At 40.0% G+C, this 23,119-nt stretch overlaps 1 protein-coding gene across 5 annotated transcripts in view; it reads left to right on the top strand.

Annotated features, from left to right (window-relative positions):
* Positions 1-14,151: 14,151 nt before the first annotated feature.
* The window catches only part of LOC129144202 (tubulin beta-8 chain-like), a 70,441-nt gene continuing 61,473 nt past the window's right edge, over positions 14,152-23,119 (top strand). Inside the window, exon 1 of one of the 5 annotated variants that reach the window (XM_063812731.1) lies at positions 14,152-14,541. In XM_063812731.1, the coding sequence (XP_063668801.1) occupies positions 14,524-14,541 (18 nt within the window). In that variant the 5' untranslated portion in view covers positions 14,152-14,523. The remainder of the gene's footprint in view (positions 14,542-23,119) is intronic. The other 4 variants (XM_063812730.1, XM_063812734.1, XM_063812732.1 and 1 more) reach the window with 4 other exon arrangements.

Here is a 23,119-nt window from a genome sequence, read left to right as displayed (position 1 = left end):
ACACGATACTCTTCCCACTGAGACACATGGAGACAATTCTGACTCCACGTTTGCAACCTTGAGATTTCTCTCAGATGCAATAAAAAAAACAAAAAAGCATTTTGAGTGGCACAGTGATGCCTAGTGCATCATCATGTTTGTCTGCTCAAACATAAAAGGGAAACTGGTGGGTTTGAGGATGCCCAGCAGCACGACAGCTGCCAGTGTAAATGAGCCGTATAGAGAGAGAGGGGGCGGGAGGGGACTACAAACTTCAGAATATGAGCTGATCGTTTATAAGTTAAAAAAAAAAAAAAAAAAAAACAAGTCAAAAGGGAGCCCAGGATGGTGCAGGAAAAAGGAGGAAGGAAGATTTTCCTTGCAGCTAATCAGGAGAGTTCATAAGGGCTGATTACATGTGTGGAAGCCTTAAGTTCTTTTTTGTAAAAAATGTGAAAGTTTGCATGTATGTATGTATGTATGTATATATAGCTTCGTGTATTACCATTATTATTGCAATCAGCAAATGGATTTACTTCCTTTATCTCATGGGCTCCTTCCCACTCACTTCTGGCAGCACATTTTCCTTTCTCCTTCATCCCAGAACACCAAAGAACAGATGCGCTTCCTAACCCTGGCTCCAGGGGACTTTATACAATGTAAACAGTGCACCTCTAACGTGGTTCACCGCTTAGAGAACGTGTGTCCCATTTTAAAACTGTGACTCCTTTATATTTTGCAGTGCTTATTTTAATAAGAGACATTGGACTTGTGACTTATTTTTCATGGAGGAGTGAGCTTAATGGTTGAAAGTAATCGATAAACTTGTTTTTCCTCTGATGCCATCAGCCAAGATCCTATGGGAATAGTAAGAGGATGACACTGGGCTGGCACCCCCTCCATAACATATTTGGACCATTTTTTTCCCCCAGAATGCACATGCAATAGCTTTGGTTTGGTAAGACAGAGATGGTGTACTTGGTTTCCTTCTGTCACACTTTTGGTGAAACGAATTAGACTTTTAAATCAGGAAATTCAGCGAGATGAGTTAGATTTTTACACAAGAGCAGTGGAGGAATTCCAGCTGGTTGGGGGAATGATACGGAAATATCTTGCTAAATCAGGGTCTGGTGGAATGCTGCTCCCCTGGCAGGCTCCTCTTCACAGGGAGCAATCTGTGGGTTGCTTATAGAACAGAGCGAGCAGGAGGCATAGCATGGTCTTGCTCGTGGGAAGACCCGGTGTTCAGATGTTTGTCATTAGGAACTGGGTGTGGGATTTTTCAAGCTAAACTGAAGCAGCAGTTCTATTAGGAAGAGCTCCCAGATCAGCATCTTCTTTTTCTGGATACTCTCCCTTTGAAAAGCCAGATTTCAGCAAAAAGCTTTGCTAATGGTGAAATTGCACAACTGAAACCCTATGGGAGCAATGGGAAAGATGGAGAAAGAGGTGGTTATATCATGTACTTCAACAGTTTATTTAGAGGCTGTTGACATTAGAATAACAAGCCAAGACAAACAAAAATACTCATTTTGGATGAAAATATTGTCTTTTCATGTTATTATAGATAGCTGAGTCCTAAGACTTATACAGAAACACATTTTCCTAATGAGTGGCTGATTTTTCTGGTTGTGCAAGTAATATCCAAATTATTGTACAAATTTTTGGCTCAGGAGCAAACATTGTATTGCATATTGAGCTAATCACTTGCCCTTTCTAAGGTAAGCCCTTACCTCTGCTTTCCCTTCATCTTGTCATTTCTGTTTGTTGGGTACAGGTTTCCTGTTGGTTCTTTCTGTTGGCTCTGATGTAACATGAATGAAGTTCTTAACATCCTTTCAGACATAAACACAACTTAGCTCATTGTTTCTGAGTTCATATAGAGGTTTTCTTGCCCCTGAGACTTTCGTGTCAGACAGCTGGATGTTGCTGTGTTCAAGGCTCTATATGTTGATTTTGTATCCTACAACTTTACTGATTTCACCTATCAGTTCAGTTCTAACAGTTTTCACATTTTATTTATTTGTTTTTGTTTTTTAAATATTGTATGTTTCATTTTAGAGTCAGGAGGGTAGATGTACAGGTTTCTTACACAGGTATATTGCATGGTGCTGAGGTTTGGGCTTCTAATGATCCCACCACCCAAGCAGTGAGCATAGTAATCGATAGGTAGTTTTTCAACCCTTGCTCCCACCATCCTTCCCTCCCACCTTTGGAGTCCCCCAGTGTCTATTGTTCCCTTCTTTGTGTTGAGTTCTAACCTTTTTTTAGTGAAGTTTGTAGGGTTTTCTATATATAACAAGATCATGCTGTCAGTAGAGACAATTTCACTTCTTCCTTTCCTATTAGGATGCCTTTTATTTCTTTCTATTGCCTAATTACCCTGAGAAGTGGTGTCTGTGGGCATCCTTGTCTTGTTCCTGATGGTAGAGGAAAAGTTTCAACTTTTCACCATTGATTATGGTGTTAGCTATGGGTTTGTCATATATGGCCTTTATTTTGTTGGGATACAGTCCCTCAATACGTGATCTGTTGGGTGTTTTTTTTTTTTAACCATGAAAGGGTTTCGAATTTTGTCAAAAGCTTTTTCTATATCTATTGAGATGGCCATATAGTTTCTATCCTTTATTTTTCTAATATGGTATATTATATGTATTGATTTGCTTATGTTGAACCATGACATGATCATGGTGAATGATTCTTTCAATGTGCTATTGAATTTGGTTTGCTAGGATTTTGTTGAGGATTTTTGCATCTATGTAGATCAAGGATATTGGCCTGTAATTTTCCTTTCTTGTAGTGTTCTTGTCTGGCTTTGGAATCAGGGTAATGCTGGCCTGTAAGATGAGTTTGGAAGTATTCCCTCCACTTCAGCTTTTTGGAAGAGTTTGAGAAGGACTGGTATTAGTTCTTAAAATATTTGGTAGAATTAATCTGGGAAGCCATCTGGTTTTGGGTTTTTCATTGATGGGAGACATTTTCTTACTGATTCAACCTCCTTGCTTGCTATTAGTCTGTTCAGATTTTTAAATTTCTTCATGAGTCAATCTTGGTAGGTTTTATGTGTCTGGGAGTTTATCCATTTCTTCTAGATGATCCAATTGGTTAGTGTGTAAGAAACCTAGGAGTTTCTTAGGATCCTTTGTATTTCTGTGATATTGGCTATGATGTTTCATCTTTCATTTCAGATTTTATGCTCTATTGAAAACATGAGGCATAGCAGGTAGGGGGCACTGGTCAGGACTTGGGGTATAAACTGGCAGATGTTAAGGTGGGTGATTCTGGTTAACTCAGAAACTCCGAAGTCCCGTGTGGAAGAATTAACTGCCTGTACTTGCCTAGTAATGTATATCCTTGGTCAAAAAAAGATCCAGCTGAGAATGTTGGATGAAGGGACCAAATCAATATTCATCATTATGTTGAAAACAAGTCAGATTGGCTGCGGTCTTTTGACAGCAGGTCAGTGGCTAAGTCTATTTGAACAAAGTTAGGGCAGGTTCAAGAGAGAATCCTGAGATCTGTATTCTTTGTTCCATACAACCTTGCCTTTCAGTTTCTTCTCCCCATGCCTCCAGGATGTCCCTGCACAGCCCGTAAGGCCCCCTCCTTCAGTACCTTGCCTTACAAAGGGGAGAAAATGAGTTTTCCAATGTTAGCATATATTTAGCCTTCCAAAATTTTCTATTTCTATTTTAGGGGAGCTCTAGGAAAACAGCAGATTACTCTAAATCCCCAGGTAAAAATCTGAAATGGTGGAATTTCATACGACCAGGAGACATATTTTGGGGCAAGTGGGCTTTTCACAATCACTTGGACATGAAGGCATCTGCTTCTTCTATGCCTAAAATAGTCCTTCAATTTAGTAGTTTAATTCCTCTTCCTCTTTTTCAAATTTCAAGACAATACATGTAGTGACTGAACAATTTGGATCCAAGTTTCACTATTTAACTGCCAGTGTGACCTTGGGCGAGTCACTTAATCTTTTCAAGGCTCAATTTCATCATGTAAAGTGGAAGTACAAACAATCCCTGACTTACAATATTTTGACTTATGATTTTTCAACTTTCAGATAGTTTGAAAGCAATACACATTCAGCAGAAGCTGTACTTTGAGTACTCATACAACCATTCTGTTTTCCACTTTCAGTACAGTATTCATTATATTACATGAGATATTCAAAGCCCACTTTATTATAAAATGGGCTTTCTGCTAGATGATTTTGCCTAACTGTAGGTTAATGTGAGTGTTTAAGGTAGGCCGAGCTAAGCTATGATGTTTAGTAGGTTAAGTGTATTAAATGCATTTTCAGCTTACAATATTTTCATAAGTTTATTGGAATATAAGCCCATTGTAAATTGAGGGGTATTTGTAATAATGATATCTCTTCAAGGAGGCTTTGTGAGCCTCTCATAGGAAAATGCATACACAGATGCATATAAATATATAATCTTTCTTTTCCATACATATGATATTCTTTAAGGATATTCAAAAATCTGGAAACAGTTGCCTCCAGGGAGATAAATGGTAGTGGGTTGGGAAACTTTTAACTGTATACGCTTTTGTACCTTTTGCATTTTGAATCAGATGAATGTATAATCTACATAAAATATTAAGATTAAAACATCACCGAATAACTTATCAGGAGTTTGGTGAACATAAGGGAAGGCCGCCTATGGTGGCTGTATTTTATTCAGTGTTGGTCACTGTTGGGCACTTTATAGAGCTTATTTCATTTCATCCTCACAAGCGCCATAGGAGGAAGGGGCCCCAGAGGGATTCATGGTTAGAATAGCAGAGTAGGAGCATTTGGCAGCTATATTCTGTGTAGGTGATAACTTTAAAGATATTTTTGTTATAAAATGTTTCAAACATACAAAAAATATAGAGAAGCAGTTTTCTATAGTTATTAAATATTCTTAATGGGTAGTCATAGAAATTATCATCCAAAGTGGGATATTCTTGAGAGAAAAAGGATATAATTATGGTGGGATAACAAACTTAAGATGAACAGCTCTGGACAAACTGGGTTTTATGGTCCCTGGAAAACAAGGATTACTGTAAATGTGAGTCCCGCCTTGTGCTTCTCTCTGTCCCACCAAGAAAATATGATCTTGATACAGATGTTCATTGTGTCAAGGCAACCATGGCAACCATGATCTAGATACACTGTTCAAGTTTTATGCTGATCCTACCTATATATGTCTCAGGAACTTTCCAGAGTTTCCTTTGAGTGCTTCTAAATTTTGCATAAATGGTATGTTGTCCCTTGTCTCTTTTTAAAACCAGTAAGCCATTTTCCCTTCTTTTCCTGGAAAATTAAAGGAACAAGGACCAGGAAATAACAATGTATTAGCTAAGGTTCTGTTGATTGAAAGCAACAGAACCTAATTCTGGCTAGCTTAAACCATGCTAGGATTTAATGAAGAATACTGCAGAATCTTAGATATCTTATGACTGGGAAAGAGGAAGTTCAGGCAGTTCCTGGGATGTCAGCACCAGGTAGCTGTCAATTAACTGCCCCCACACCACCCCCTGCTGCCGTCATCAATATAGCACACCACAATGGCTCCCAGCCTCTGTACATCTGGGTTCCGGTGTTCAAATTCTAGAGACAGCAAGAGAAATCCCATTGAGTCAGGGATCCTTCCCTGGGTCACACTCCCTGCATATGGTCAGAAATGCAGGATTATGTACTAAAGACACAGCTAAAGAGGACCCACTTCACTGTTTTGGGACCATTTGCAGGGGAGGCAAATTTGTGAGCTACGCACTTAAAGAGGTGATAACCATAAGTTTGCAGGAAAAAAAGTATTGGAGAAGAGAAGGATAACACTATGCTACAGTTTCTTCTGAAAATGGACGAAGGGAATAGCATTTCCATTTGGAAATTCTCTCCTGGCATTTCAATATTTATGGATTCTGAATTCTGAGAAAAATCAGTTGAGAAATTAGGAAAATGGGAAGGAACATTCTAATTTTCCTGTGAAAATTACAGCTTAATCGTCAGTATAGAGAACTTACTGGCTTGAAGAAATGCACTGACTTCAAGTCAAGCAAGATGAGGAAGCACTGACATGTGGAGATGAAAGTTAAGGTGAACAGGACAGGAGCAGTAAAGGAGCCTCAGTCAGACTTTCTTGTATCTGTTGCTGTGTTATAAGTGTGTGTTCATGGCCTTGTCCACTGCTAACAGTGAACCATTTCTGCAAATAAATATTAATGTGTTCATAGGCATAGTATATGTTTTACAAATCCTATGAGAGGTTTTCTAAGAAATGCCAAGTTTTAGAAACAAAATATGCCCTTAAATCGGCAATTTTGACAGTTGCTTCTTTCTAGTGCTGTTCATCTTGCCAGGAGATCAGAATGTTACGTTATTTAAATGGTATTGGAGGGGATGATCGATGCCTTGTTTAACAATGTCATGTAAACAATGATTAAAGCATTAAGTATTTGTGGTGTTACCTTTCAATCTTTAAAGGACTTTTCTTTAGCATTTATTTTGTGATAATATTCATTTCTTTTTAATGTTTTCTCTATTAATGCTATTGGATTTTATAATCTTGTTACAATATGTTGGCTCATAATAATAATAAATCATCATTTGTTATCATATCTTTTTAAAACAGAAGACTACTAAAACTTTTCATGTAATCCTGTTACAGAAAAAAACGACTATTTGCTTGTTATTATAGTCACTTATTATTTTTCAAAAACTTGTAAGTGAAGTGTTATGAAAATCATATGAATTTGGGAATTCCCAAGCATTCTCAGAAATTCTATTTCCTTGTTCCCAAATCCCAATGATTAATATCTGCCAGGAGTCGGAAAACAGTGAAAGGAAGTAACATCCTATGTTGGATACCTGGTAGGGTTAGTGAAGAAACGTTATTGCTGAGCTCTGTGTTACGCTCACGAATGATGGCATTGAGGAAGTCACACTTGTTGAAAGGAACGCAGATACACAAAGAGTTTTGCTGCTGTCTGTTGGATAAGAACCCCCTGGTCGATTTCAGCTCCTACTGCAAGTTACAAAAATCAATCCAATGATAAATGAAGTGACCAGTGTGCCGGGAAATAACTTATTTTTTGGCTTCAGAGGAAATTTTAGAAACAGTGCCAAGTGAAACATAAAAACAAACTACGAAGACGTTCATGAATTTCCCTCTGAAGCTGACAGCCGTATTTTAGCAGATGGAACTCCTACTATTAGCCCAACTCTTGGGTTGAAACAGTGTGTCCAGGAAACCCTATGTTAAAATGCAATGTGTTGGGGATATTGTTCCTCTATTTGCTTGAGTTAATTTTCAAATTAGTGTACTCTTGCTTAGCTGTGCTCTGAGGGAATGAACAAAAGATTGGTAAACTCTGATGGAGAACACTGGTCAGGCAGGGCACATAGAATCCCTGGGGATGGTGGTTCCTGACAAAAGGGGGAGGAGGACCTGAGCCAGGCTTGGGCTGGGCTGGAGGAACATGAAGATGGGATCTACTCACAACCCCCAAAACTGAGGGGTCCTGATAACACATTATTTCACCCTCAGCCATGCAAATTCATTATTTTTATGGATAAAATAGCTTTAAAAAACTAATTTACATTGAAATGTTAAAATATTTATGTAGAGATTAGAAATATTTATATAGAGATTATTGGGAATCCCCTCCTAAAGCCCAAACATAAAAACTACCAAAAAAAAAAAAATTCAGTGTAGGCTAAGATTGCAAATGACTGATGGAATGTAATTTAAATTAAACATGGAAAATATATTTCCTCTTTAATAAAGATCTAAATTCTATTCTTTTTAGGAGCCTTCAGAAATGAAATTCAACTATTAAAAAAAGTATAGAGAAGCCTTTAGAAAAGAAACTTTTCTTTTGCTGTATTATATAATAAAGAACTTTGATGAGAATAGTTCTAAAGTGTTTAATAATCGATTCCACTGATGTTTCTAGGTATTGTGGGGAACACCTAGAAATTAAATCTTCATCTTTGGCAGATCAGAGGCCTATTATTTTTAGGTAAAACAATTAAAATCTGCTTTTAATAAATCACAAATTTTGCAAGTTAGCCATTAATAGTAAGTGCTTTTCAAAGTTGGGCCCAATACATGAAAAAGCCAGAAAAACATACCTGCATTAGTTTTGCCCATCACCTTCTTATGCTGGCCTCAGGAGATTTATTAACAGCATTCAATATTTTAGGTAGGCTGGATGTGGTGGCTCATGCATGTAATCCCAGCACTTTGGGAGGCTGAGGTGGGAGGATGGCTTGAGGCCAGGAGTTCAAGACCAGCCTGGTCAACCTAGTGAGCCCCTCGGTCTCTCTGAAAAGAAAAAAAATTTAGGTATCCTGTGGCTACCTCCAAAAACAAACTCCAGAGGAAGTGAATTTTTTTTTTATTTCATGTGTTGGGATAATGGCTTCTTTTGCAGTTACTTACGAAGAATTTAAGGGTCAGTAAAAATATTTTTTCATCCTTAATAACATGAATTCTCTAATTTGTATGTGATATAATGCTAGATATTGTGCCAAAACGGTTACATAGACATAATCCATGCCCATTTTCAAAGATAATACTAATATAGAGAATAAGAATCATTATTATTGTAGTAATTATTATTTTAGTAATAGTAGTAATAATCAGAACAATTACATCAAACACTTATTAAACCCTTATTATGTGACAGGTACTGTGTAAGCAATCTCCACATATTAGCTCCTTAAATATGATCACTAACCCCATGAGGTAGGTAGCATTATGTCCATTTTATAGATGCAGAAACTGAGCTTTGAAGAGGGAAAGCAACTTGCCCAAGGCCATGCAGGCAGTCACTGATAAGGGTGGGAAGCGAGAAGTTGAAGTCTGAGATGTAAGTTCACAGACACGAGTACGCAAACACGTACAAGATACTCGTATGACATGTGGGGTTGCTTGAAATATGTAATTGACTTTCCCCAGCACAAGAAAGTGTTTGGACAGATTTCAAAGGGATCTAACACTTCCTTAGAGGACTGCCCTACGACATTTTTCCGTGTGCTTTTCTGCCTCTTGTCCTATACTTTTGGCATTTCTTCTGCTCTTAGAGGCAATGAGTCAACAGCGTATTTTTAGCACCTCCTGTGTGCATAGAAGTGGCCCCTGACTCAATGGGAGTGTATAACCACCATGGGCCAAATCAGTGTGCTTTCCTGTCAGCCATGGGATTATAGAAGAACACGCTCCCCTGATTCCAACAGAACTTGCTGCCACTCTGATGTCTTCATTGTAAGGCCTCTAAATGAATGTTCAAGAAATTCATGTTAAAGGCACGTGTCATATGTGTAACTTGTAAACATTTGTGTACTTGTCTCTGTGTCCTTACACCTCAGGCTTCAACTCTTGTTTTTACCTTGATCAATGACTACCTGTGTGCTGTGTGGCTTTGGACCAATTGCTCACCCCCTCTAAAGCTCAGTTTCTGCATCTGTAAAATGGATATAATGCCATATATACATAGATGTAGCTATACATACACAAATATATATACACACATATATATGTATGTATATACATATATATATAATATACAAACTGAAATATATAGTTATATAAATATTTCAGTTTAAGTTTCAAAAATCACTGGAGGGTATTTTTATAATACCCTTCAGCAATTTTACCTGCTGCCTTTGCACATTCTGGTGAATTTCTAAATGGAAGTCTGATAGAGATTAATCTTTTAATGCATCATAAATAAAAAAGAAAATCACAGAATGATGTAGCTGGAGAGGACCCTGGGGATCTAAAGTGTTTCATAAAAGATTAATGTCCTTGATCTGTTTGTAAGTGTTTTGGAAAAATCTTCCATGGTCAAATGAAACTTGGCAATGTTGGATTAAAGTTAAATAGGTTTTTTTTTCCTGCAGAATTTCATAGTCTTTAATATGCTAATGTGTTTTGTGAATCTACAAGGAATGAAGTGTTTCAATACTTATTTTACCCAGATTCTCATTTTGGGACAGGCTGGTCAAGCTGAGTCAGCTAGTATATTCTCTAGATGGAGATGATGGCTGATGCCTTTTTGAGAGCAAGAGAGTCCCCAGGGGAAGCAAGGGTATATCAGTTGCTCCTATTTCATGCCAAGGATCCTCAGTCTTTAGAGGCTCAGAGAAGGCTGAAAGGCTACTCTAAGCTATCAGGGCTACTATTCATTGTGACCCATGCTACAGAGAAGCTTTGAGCTCAGTGCAAAGGAGTGACCAGCCCTTGAGAATCAGGAAAATTTATTTATTCCTGACCTAGTCCACTGAGGACATACAAGGAATGGGGCAGGGGAGTGTCAGCAGCTATGGTTACAAGCTAGTCTGATTCTCTTTCATTAAGAAAACTGGTCCCTGTGAGTTTAGATTGGGAAGCACCAGGTTAAAAAATTTTTAGGCCAGGAGTGATGGCCACTGTACTCCAGCCTGGGTGACAGAGTGAGAATCTGTCTTAAAAAAAAAAAAAAAAAGTTAAGTGATGTCTTCTGTTGAGGACCTCTCAGAACTTTTAATATGAAAGTGTGCATTGTGAAGAATGGGAGTAGAGTGTACAGGAGTTTTAAAAGCTACTTGGTCATGAAACTCTTGCTTTGTGCAGGATTCGAGGGGCACTAACATTCTGAGGAAAATATTTTGGGAAACATTGATCTAATCCAAACTTCTCATTTTACCAGCAAACAACTGTGGGGCCCTCTAAGTTTCCTTTCTCCATGATTGTGACAAATTCATTGGAATTAATTCAATTAAACCTGGGGTCAGCTTTGAAGAGATTTATTTAGCAGGTAAATCTGTTTTGTACATTTTGAGGGAGTTCTGAGTTTCCATAGTCAAAAACCACAGATCAATTTAACCAACCTTTATGGAATATCACCTATGGCCCAAAGACCCTTTAGCTACAGTGATGGTCTACAAAAATATAAAGTGTAATTCTTGCAATACAGGAGATTAGTAATAATGGTAAATATAATGATGATGACACCATGAATAGCTAACATTTATTGAATGCCTTTCTATTAGTCAGGCACTTTACTAAGTATTTTAATCCTCCCAACAATTTATGAGGTAGGGATTATAATAATTCCCATCTTATAGTGAGGACACTGAGGTTAGGAAATTATCCTAGCCTAAATGTTAAGTATAAGCATGAATAGAAAGGTGTTATCAGCCTATAAGACATTCCTTTATGAGTGATACAAAGTCCTATATAAATTCAGAGAAAAGAGAAGTGGTTTTAGAAATCCTTGATCAGTGAGTGTGAAGCACGTGGTGGCCCGGTTACTGTTTGGTTGCCCATCTGTCCTCCCTCTGGGGATCAGCACCCCCTTACTTTGGAAGAATTGTTTTCCTTTTCACTGTAAGGTTCTTTCTGGCTATGCGATGGGGCACATTGCCTCAAACTAGCCCTGTTCCAGTCTTTGAGAACCTTGAAATTGGAACCAAGGGAAGAGGATTGCCTCTTGAATGGTAATTCTCTAAAATCTAGTCTGAGGTGCTGGTGCCTAATCCCTGGGTCTGTGGAAGGAGCTGGGCTGTGAGAGGGGAGAATGATGTTGATGTCAAGAGAGGGGCAGGTGCTAGGAGCAGAGAGATGGAGGCCTGGAGGGTTTCTGGGCTTCTCTGAGGCTTAGGGTTTGGATCATTGTCTTCGTTACTGGAACAAAGGATTTACCATACCTGCTCTTCTGGGAATGAAACTGTCCTGCTTTGCAAAATAAAGTGTCATTAGAAAGAGATCTTAAAAACCCCACACCATAGACAGGTGCACAGATCCGTAGAAGTGTTAAAGTTCTGTCTGTTGGATGCTAAGCCAAGACTCTTAAGTATGTTGTAAAGAGAAACTGGTGTGTGTAGGCTGTGCACTCCCAGGGAGATAAAAAGTTAGGAACTTTATGGGTTGGGCTTGGTGGCTCCCACCTGTAATCCCAGCACTGTGGGAGGCTAAAGTGGGCAGATTGATTGAGCTGAGGAGTTCGAGACCAGCCTAGGCAACATGGTGAAACCCCATGTCTACAAAAACTACAAAAATTAGCTGGGCATGGAGGCATGTACCTGTATGCGGGAGGATCGCTTGAGCCCAAGAGGGAGAGGGTGCAGTGAGCCATGATTGTGCCACTGCACTCCACCTGGGTGACAGGAACTTTATGGGGAATGGGATCTTGGAGACTGAGTAGAGACTAGAGGAAAAAAAAAAAAAACTACCTCCCCGACTGGCCACACTATTCTTTTAAAAAAATGTTAATTGACAAATTAAAATTGTATGTATTTACGGAGGTATAATGTGATGTTATGATATATGTATACATTGTGGAATAATTAAATCCAGAGAATTAATAGATTCATCACCTCAAAACCTATCTTTTTTTGTGGTGAGAACATTTGAAATTTATTGTCTTAGCAATTTTGAAATACACAATACTTCATTGTTAACTACAGTCACCATGCTGTGCTGTAGATCTCAACAAAATGTTTTCTTCCTGTCTCAACTAAAACATTGCACTCTTTGACAACATTTCCCCATTCCTCTCACCCCCTCCAAAAACACCCATTCTTTATGTTGAAGAGAATGGCTAAAAAGTCCCAGCAGGTTTCAACTGATGGCTTCAGTGGTTTTCCCATCACACTTCAATGTTATTAATAGAAAGGGGAGGGGCAATACATAATTCCGACAGGCGGAAAGTACCATTGTAACCACTTTCCTGACTTCACAGAAAAAGTCCTCTTGTTTTCATCTGTAAAATGGGAACTGCGTGAATACCATTCTTCTTTTCTTCAGCCTCCAAAGAAAAAACGGATGCAAAGCCTTTTATCAATTGCAAAACAGTATACAATGTGTGTTATTACTCACAGTTGTCTTACTGTGACCAAACACTTTATAAGCCTGCGGCAAGTCAGCCTTACTCTCAGGAAGTGGACAATATTTGGGGAAGGAGAAGCAGCAGGATATTTCAGGACAGTAGCCTTGGTGGGTCCAAAAATTCCTCGAGAGAAATAGGAGACAGAACTTTCTTCCTGCTTTGGGGTTTATCCTGTTAGTCTTTTCTCTCTTCACTCCTATTTTCTATGGAGAATTTCCTGGTTTTGGAGTTTGGGTGCGTTTTATGGAGAGGAGGCAGAACATCTTTAGCTCCAGCAGAATGAAAGGATACATGCAAAGGAACCTAGCACAGTATCTGGTACCCAGTTCTCCTTTCACTTGGCTTTATTCATTCACTCCTGGTAGGGCATTAATAAGGGATTTAGCCCCCTCCTATTGAAAACGATTAATTCAGGGAAGAGTTCAGGCAGTGTGAACAGATACAGTGTAGGCCAAGCCTGTTTCTAAGGCAGGAGCTGGGTAGGGAGGGTGAGAAGGGCGAGAAGAATAGGGAAATATGTGTTGTCTGTGTTGCTGCTGTTGCAACCACCACAACAAACAAACAAGTGAAAAAAAAAAAAAAAAAAGAATTGTCCATACCGGAAAGTGTGCTGTTTTGGAGGAGGCTGGGGAAAGTGTGGATGGCTCGAGTGGGTCCTGTTGGATTGAAGTCTGACAGTGGTGATTCCCTTCAACAAATGGTCGGGGTGGGAGGGTACACACACACACACACACACACCCCACACGCAGTGCCCAGCCTCCGATTTCAGCGCTGGCAGGAGATAACCATTCTTAGCTCGCCTTTCCAGGGTTATTTTTGGCTGAGGCTGTTCGCTGATGGCAAAAGGTTTCAGCCCCCTCCCAAATCCCTCCCCGTGCTTGTTCTAAAGAGAAACTGGTGCGTGTAGGCTGCGCACTCCCAGGGAGACAGGGAGACGGGCCTGGCTCCGGAGAGGAACCCGGACTCTGCCCAAAGTCTCGCTGCCCGCCGGCTGTTTTCTGGCGGAGGGTGTGCCCCGGAGGGCGGCGATCGCGCGTGAAGGCTGGGGCCAGGCGCGGGTGGAGGCGTCACCGGGGTCGGGCTAGCAGGCCCTGGAATCAGACTTTTGGGACACCCCGAAAGTGAGTCCAACTTGGGGAGAAACTGAGGGCACCTCGGGCGGTCTGGCAGCGGAGAAGGTGGGCGGGAGAAAACTTTACAGGAAGGCAGAAGCAATCTCCGCCGAGGGAGTCAGCGAGCGGCCGCGCGGAGAGGAGGGGCGGGCGGTCCCCAGGCGGGCGGGCGCAGGGCGCAGGGTGTCGACCTGCGGGAGAGGGGGCCCGGGCCCGAGGCGGAGTCCCGGCGCGCGGCCAGGTTGGCGGAGGCCCCCGGCAGGCTGCAGATTCCCTCCGGCCCCGGGAGCCTCAGCAGGACCGGCCAGGAGGCGCCACGGAGGGGAGCCCCATCCCGGTGCTGACAGTGCCCACCGCGCCCTACGAGGACCAGCGGCCGGCCGGCGGCGGGGGTCTGCGGCGACCTACCGGCCTCTTCGAGGGCCAGCGCAACTACCTGCCCGACTTTATCCAGAGCGTGCTGTCGTCCATCGACCTGCGCGACCGTCGGGGCTGCACCACGGTGGTGGGCAGCGACGGCAGGTACTTTAGCAGGACGGCCATCGAGATCGTGGTGCAGATGGCTGCGGCCAACGGGGTGAGTGTCCGGATGCCCCTCGCTTCCCGCCGCGCTGCCGCCATGCCCTCTCCTAGCCCTTGTCCCCCTGCTGCCTCCGGGCCCAGCTGGGAGGCCCCTGCCCGGCCCCGGCTTTGCTTCCTCACTCCCGCGTCCTCACCCTCCAGCGCCCCACTCCCGCCGCGCTCGCAGCCTCCCCGGCGCACCCCGGACACTGGGTTCTATTAGTACCCACCGCCCCCAAAAGCCTTGAGGGGTTTCCGTCGTTCCTGGAGCCACTCCGGGCGCCCTGGACTCTTCTCCGACTCTGCGCACATCCCGCACCTGCTCATTTTTCTTTCGGACATTCTCTTACCCAGCCCTGTAGATTCCAAGGCAGCTCCCAGTTTTCCGTATTGTTCCCAACGCGTTCACTGCCCACAGTCCCCACACAAACTTCTTTCGCAGGCTCACAACATAGTCCCTCTGCCCCGTGCCCTTTTTGCAATAATCTGCCAGTCCCCTAAGTCTTAGCTCTGCCTATTTAACAGTAGTGGTGTCTCAGAACACACACACACACACACACACACACACACGCACACACACACACACGATCCCTGACATATTTGGCAAGAGTAGGCCCTGAAGGTTTTTAATATTTTGGTTCTTTAACCCAGTGGAATTACTGAATGATTTATTTAATTAGGGTAGGGATGGAGTGGATCCATTTGTTTGATGCTAAACAGCCTGAGCTCGCAGTTCCCAGGGGGCATATCTCTAAATGGTCTGAAATGAGATTTGCAGTGGTTTTCTTAATGCAATTCCCAACTTCTCTCCAAATGCCTTTTGACATTTAACAACATTTCATGCCTCTTCCCCTTTCGGTTTTCATCCTTGTTTTCTCTCCCTTCTCCCACGACCTCGGTAGTCTTCTGCAATCCAGATTCTCAGACTTCGGGTTTTTCTCCCTCTGCCCCTTTCCTCTCTGTCCTATAACTAGAAGCACCTTTTGGCATAGACCCGTATCCCAGTTTCCTCTTTCCCAGGTCCAGCAGCATCTCAAGGACATCTACAAGAGGGATACCTAATTTCAGGGGTCTCTGAATGATATGTGGGAAACATCGTCTAAAAAAGTAATTTTATCCTTATTCATGCAACCAGACCCACACTCATAGAACTTTTCTTTAAGGGGAGTGTCTTGCAGATGTATAAATGAGTGTTAACATCTTTAAAAGCGAAACTGAACAATTCCCTGGCATTTGAATTCCCTCCTTCCTTCCCAACCCTCTCCTTTTCATTTTCTCATTTATTATTAAAAACATTTTTAAAGGATCTCCGTGCTTCATATTTATCTACTATAATTCCTCCTTCTCGGTGTTGCAGGGATGGGGAAAGAGGATTTTTTAAAAAACACAATAAAAAGCAATTGGGAGAAACAGGGCCAGTGGTGTTGGGGTGGGTAGTGGAATTGTGATTTTTGACTCCAGTAGACAATGATGCTGGATATATGGGGTTTGATTTCTCTCTGGCTCCTCACTTGGGATGGATGAAGTTTGGCTAGAATCAGGGAGTTGAAGAGAGGTTGACAAATGGTCTTTCACTCTTCTCTGACAGGCTGTTCCTGTGGAGTGATGGAGAATAATGAGCCTTGGGAGAGCTATGGGAGCTCTCATACTCCTTCCCGAGCCAATTTTTTTGGGGAGTGAGAGAAACATGGCCTGTCCAATACTTGTTGTGGGTCAGGATATTTTTGAAGCTACGGTTGTTGATTTGCATGGGAAAATTATTATGTCTTATTATTTCTTGTCCCACTTTACCATAAGGGCTCCTCAGCTTCTTACTTCAATGGGTCTTCCATGACAAACACACTTTATTAACTCTAAGAGTGGAATTTATTTTAACAGATAATTAGCATAGGTCAATAAATGCTTAAAATAGAGTCAAATTAAACCGACTAGCTGTTATAAAGGACAGATGACAAAATCCACATAGAAGCATCGACTCTTAAATAATCTAAAAGTACTACTTCTAAGAGGGGTGGGCATGGGTGAAGGGAATGGTGGACATGTTTCAGAATTTCAAACAGCCAACTTTAACCAATCTTTTCCTCATTTTGTTCACCTTCTTGGGGGCTTATGCTAAAGTGAAGTGAACAGCCATAAGGCTGGCTTCAGGAGAAAGGTAATCTAAAAGAACTGGATAATTATAAGCAAAATTGGTCTTGAATGATTGAAAATTGATGAGAATGTGCTTGTCTCCTGATTTGGCATCCTGAGTTAGACTCAGGAATACTGAACTTGGATCCCAAAGGCTTTGGTCTTTTTTGATATCCTATTGGATAATCATAAGCAGGCTAGAAAAATAGGAAACTAGAATTTATTCTCTTTGAACTGACAAATCTGACCAGTGAGCTGCATTCTCTATATCTGAAAAATCTTGGTTTTGATTGAAAAAGTTAATTTTACAAAGCAATTTTCTTTTTTTAAATTAAATTTCATTTTTTTTTTTTGAGACAGAGTCTCACTTTGTTGCCCAGGCTGGAGTGCAATGGCACAGTCTTGGCTCACTGTAGCCTTGACCTCCCCAGATTCAGGTGATCTTCCCACCTCAGCCTCCTGAGTAGCTGGGGCTATAGGTGCACGCCACTACGCACAGCTGATTTTTGTGTTTTTACTACTCATAGGGTTTCTCTGTGTTGCCCAGTCTAGTCTCAAACTCCTGATCTCAAGAGATCTGCCTGCCTTGGCCTCCTAAAATGTCATGAACCACCATGCCCAGCCTACAAAGCAATGTTCTAGGAAAAACTACAGTTACTCTTTGATTATGTAATTGCTGGAGAAGAAAAGCATGGCATTTCTAAAATGATGAACTATATTACTTATATTTTAATATCTCATAAAGTCTGAAATAGACATTTCAAACATAAACATGTATAAAAATTTTTACAAATTAAAAATATAAAATCAAAAACATTATAAAATTATTTTATTATAAAATTATTATAGAATCAAAAACATTATAAATTTAAACAACTTTTTAAAAAATTTATTTTGGGATTTCCCATGGAGTGATGGAGAATAATGAGCCTTGGGAGAGCTATGGCAGCTCTCATACTCCTTCCTGGGCCAACTTTTTTAGGAAATGGGAGAAATATACCCTGTTCAGTGTTTATTGTGGGTCAGGATATTTTTGAAGCTATAGTTGTTGATTTGCTTCAAACTTTAAAAAATTTATTATAAAATTATGGGATGTAAAAAAATTTATTATAAAACTTTGAAATTTTCAAACTTTCAGAAAAGCAGAGAGATGAGATTAATGGCACTCATAGGCAAACATAGAACATAGATTGTAAACATTTTGCTATATTTGTGTCATGATTATTTTTTGCTTGTGTTTGAAAGTATATTAAAGAAAATGATATTTTACCCCTAAATTCTTTAGTGCAGATTTCTAAAAAATAAGAACATTTTCCTGTATAGTTACAAAATCATCTTTTCAAACAAAATAAAAAATAGTTTTTTAATATCATTTATTACCCAGTCCACATTCAGATTTCCTCAAGTATTATGAAATGTCCTTTTATTTTTTGAGACAAAGTCTTGCTCTTTCACACAGCCTGAAGTGCAGTGAAACAATCATAGCTCATTGCAGCCTCAAACTCCTGGGCTCAAGTGATCTTCCTGCCTCAGCTTCCTGAGTAGCTAGGACTATAGGTGCACACCACCATGCCCAGCTAATTTATTGTTTTTGTAGAGATGGAGGTCTTACTACGTTGCCCAGGCTGGTCTCAAACTCCTGGCCTCAAGTGATCCTTCCAGCTTGGTCTCCCTGAAATATCTTTTGTGGCTGGTTTGTTCAAATTAGTTTCTTCTAATCAAGGGACACACATTGCATTTGATTATTTAGCTCAAGACTTTTTTAACCTGGAAAATACCCTCACTCTTTGTTTATGTATTTATTTAATGAAATTGACTTGTTGAAAAACTAGTCAGTGGTCCTGTAGAATATTTCCCCTTCTGGAATTTTCTGGTTGCTTTTTATGGTGTCATTTAACTTTTCACTCTGTTTTTTCCTGGTTAACTGGAAGTTAGTTCTAAAGGCTTTTAGGCCTGCTATAACAAAATACCAAAAACTGGATGACTTATAAAGAACAGAAATTTATTTCTCACAGTTCTAGAGACTAGCAAGTTTAAGATCAAGGAGCATGCGGTTTTGATATCTGGTTAGGACCAGCTTTCTGGTTCATAGATTGGCCTTCTTGCTGGGCCCTCACATAGTGGGAGAGACTAGCTAGCTCTCTGGGGCCTCTTTTATAAGGGCACTAATTCCAATCATGAAGCCTCTGTCCTTATGATCTAATGACCCCCTAAAGGCCCCACCTTTTAATACCAGCACCTTTGGGGTTAGGATGTCAACATATTAATTTTGGGAAGACATACACGTTCAGCCCATTGCAAGGTTTAGTTAGATTCAGGTTCAATTTCTTTTTTTAAAGACTGTTTCATAGGCAATAATGTGTATTCACATCCCATCATTAGTGATGGTGAGATGATCGTAAGGTTAGGGTGATCACTGCCTATCTCCTCTGCTATATTCCCCCTTGGGTCAAGCCAGTAGTCTGTGACGTGAACTTTGTACCATGTGTATATTCAGTTATATTCTGTATCAATAGTTACTTGATTGTTTTAGCATTTATTAATGATCCTTGCTTGAGTTGATTATTTCATTAGGGGTTTCAAAATGGTGAATTTCTAATTCTCTAATTCTATCTACATGTTTTAGCTGGCATTTTTCTATAAGCAGACCATTTTCTTCACAACTGGGTTATTTGGCTACCTTGAAACATAGTTCCTTCCGGGAAGGCAGAACATATGTTTATTTCTGTCTTTTAAAAATTACTGGTGTTTGGAGTGAAGATTAGGTGAGGTAACTACCTCCACAGGTGACAAATGAATTTTGTTTTGTCTCACTTTTGCTTTTTTGAATATCACTGTGGATGCTTGGATTTTTATATTTAATTTGAATGGATTAGGGAATAAATGAGAAGATAGGTTTTATCTGTTTCTGTAGTTTTTATGTGGCTGTGTGAACTTACTTTTAAAAATTCCCAGAAATATTTTAATTCCCCTTTAAAGCTATAAACTATGTCATACTATAAAGCAAAAGAAAAACCAATCATGTGAAGAGTAAATAGTATCGTTTAAACGAATTGTGGTTAAGCTTAGTTTGTAACTAATTAGTTTTTTATTTTCTTTCTACTTTTATCTGCTTCAGATCCTCTTCAGTGGTTTAGATCTTCTATGTGTCAAATTATTCTAATCTGTTAAAAAGTTTAAGAGCTAAAATACAACACAATGACTACAGGAATGCCTTTGTCCTTTTCTGGGTGGGTACACCTAAGGCAATTTCTTTTTCTCTTCTTTGTTCTCTTCTTCTTTCTTATTCTTAAATCATCTTCAATATTGGACAGATGACAGCACTGTGCCTGCCTCAAGATGTTTCTGACTTTTTCTTTTTCTTTTTCTTTTTTTTTTTTGAGATGGAGTCTTGCTCTGTCACCCAGGCTAGAGTGCAGTGGCACAATCTTGGCTCACTACAACTTCTGCCTCCTGGGTTCCAGTGATTCTCCCAACTCAGCCTCCTGAGTAGCTGGGGTTACAGGCATGCACCACCACGCCTAGCTAATTTTTTGTATTTTTACTACAGACGGGGTTTCACCATGTCGGCCAGACTGGTCTTGAACTCCTGACCTCAAGGGATCTGCCTGCCTTGGCCTCCCAAAGTGCTGGGATTACACATGTGAGCCACTGCGCCCGGCCGTTTCTGACTTTTTCTAAAGTCTTCTTTCTCTGGAGATGACATTATATAATAGCACTGTTCAATAGAAGTTTCTTTGATGATGGAACTGTTCTATAATCTGCATTGTCCCAGCCACTAGCCATATGTGACTACTGTAACACTTGAAATGTGGCTAGAGCAACTGAAGAACTGAATTTTGCATTTTACTTAATTTTAATTAATTAAAATAGAAATGCAAATAACCATAAGTGGTTAGTAGCTACCATACTGGACAGCAAAGATCTATAATTCAGCATTTAAAGTCGATTTTGTTTTGTTTTCAAAAATGGAGTCAGACTGTTACAACCCAAAAGAACTGTAGGTTAAATTAAGGTAAATCACCAAATACTACATACACATTTGGGAAATCCAAACCAGATTTTTTCATGTGATAACCACACCCTCTTTTGACTTTAGCCTTGGAGGTAATGGAGTATGGCAGAAAAAACCCTGTATCAGCAGCTGGAAGACTCACCTTCTTTTCCTAGCTCTGCCATATATTGACCAAAAGAGTCAAAGTCCATTCAGATGGTTGAGGGGCCTTGGAATTTTGTTTTTGGTTTTCACATACAAGTTGGAGGGCAGATGCGTTAGCCTCTTGAAATACCCAGAAACCACTTGTTTCCTCATCTAAAAATCAGGTATGACAGGATCATTTAATTATCCTGGAAATCAGATGAAGCACTGCATATGAAAGCACTTTGTAACACCGATAGCACTGGGAAATGTAAAGACCTTTTACTGAAATATAAAGGTGTATGGTCAACTGAATATATCTCAGATAATTATGATTTGACTGTATGTATTGAATATAACCTGTAGTGGGCCCCTTGGTAAACAGCTTACAGTTTTGTTGCAAGTTTTAGCCAAGAGAAAATTTATTTGTTGACTAGTCATGCCCTTTATTGGCCACATGATGAGCAGCAATGATATTAACACACAGTGCACCTTGCAGAATTCAAGAATGTCTCAGTGTCTTGTGAACTAGGAAGCTGAAATGCAGTGGTATGCAGAAGGCTGGCTCAGTAGGAGCCTTGGGAGTGTCCTCCAGATAGATGTTTGTGCAGGTTGTATTTGATTCCAGTTGGCCATGAAAAGCTGGTTGCTCTAAAGAATGAGAATATACTTGGTTTTGCATTTACTAGAACTATCTGGGGAACAAATCTTGGGGTGGAAGAAAGAAGGGAGGGAGGGAAAGCTGTGCTTCAATACCTAGGGCTTCTTTCCTGGAATGGATCTGAGAATCTGGGATTGGGTGGCTAATATCTCATCTCTAGAAGGGAGAAAGAACTGGGTGGTGATGGCTTTGTATTTTCTATTGGAGTTCACTACAGAATAGGTGAATGGAATGGGCTGCTATGATCCAGACATTAGGGAGGACAGGTTTGTGATACATTAGAAAACTTGAATGAGCCCTTCTATGATTCTCTCTTCCCTCTTTCTGCTTCCCTTTCTGAATCACCATCCGCAGGTTGTGGAATTAGCAAATCTATTATGTGAGCAATAGCAAACTTACAGGAGCCCTTGGCTCCATCTATCTCCCCGTTTGTGTCAGTTCATTCTGGATGCTTTTAGTCTGTGGTCTTCATTCACTCTTTTTATGGGGAAGTAAAAGGAGTGGGATATATTATGAGAACAGCTGGGTCCTCCCAGTTGCTGGGGTGATTATTTTAAGCTTTGTTTAATGTGTCCAGAGACCCAGATGGCATTTTTAACTAAGCTGCTTTATTAAATCTTGTGATAAAGCATAGTGATGTTTATTGAAAAGGCAGACACACATCAGCAACATTATGTGTGAAACTTGCTCTAAGAATTTTCTATAAAACATCTGTTCTCTTTGAGCCTTTTGTGAACTCTGGAAGTTTGCTAGTTTCTATACAGACTTGAGGACAAGAAGTTGGAACCCACTTTTGGAGATGTCCAAGCATAGGTATTGGAATCATTAATCCTAACCCTCTCAGTTTTAAGGCCCCGGATACCCTTCTGTTAGACAACAGTAACATGAGCAAGCACTGTAATAACATTTAAACAAGATTATTTGGAAATAATGGACAAGAAAAATTAGTATAAATTGTTTGGGGATTTTAAAATTAAAGATAAAAAGCTAGGGCTTCAATGACCTGTGCCAGCCTATAGCCTTAAGAGTCAATTTGCAAACACTCAAGATTTGGCCAATATGCCTCTACTACTTCTACTTAACACAGTCAAAGGGAAATTTTTAGATTCTTTCATCTGATTTGACTCTCTTAGTTACGAATAAGAGGATATCTAGAATATATATGTGACTTGTTAAAATGAAAATCCACCTTCTCTGAGTCTTCAAATATCTTTCATATCTTACATTTTTAGTCACATCAACTTTTGAAGTCATGTCCGTAGTTGTATGAAAAGAAAAATTTCAGGAACATTCAACCTCAAAAGTTCTTTTTCTTAGTCTGAAGTCGTAGAAGCATTTGACTTTTACTTTCTCTTTTTAAGTTTGTACTAGTAGGTATTTTGTATCAATATAATATTAAATTATTGCCTTTGTATTCTTTTTCTCTAGTAAACATCCTGGTTTTTAGCTATCAATATGTAGTTTTACATTTAGGGATTTCTAATGGAAAGAGAAAGGAATCTGAAATCAGAGGACGAGAGTTCATTCTACTTGACCAAACACATACAAAATACTGGAAGGAGAGTTTTACAACAAATATTTAATATCTATGACATGTAAAAAGGTTTTCCAAATCAAGAAAATTCAAACAATTCAATACAAATATCATCAATAATAACACATGAA

This window comes from Pan troglodytes, chromosome 5 (genome assembly GCF_028858775.2).
Source record: "Pan troglodytes isolate AG18354 chromosome 5, NHGRI_mPanTro3-v2.0_pri, whole genome shotgun sequence".
Classification (NCBI taxonomy): domain Eukaryota; kingdom Metazoa; phylum Chordata; class Mammalia; order Primates; family Hominidae; genus Pan; species Pan troglodytes.
This window is presented reverse-complemented; position numbering and strand designations above follow the sequence as displayed.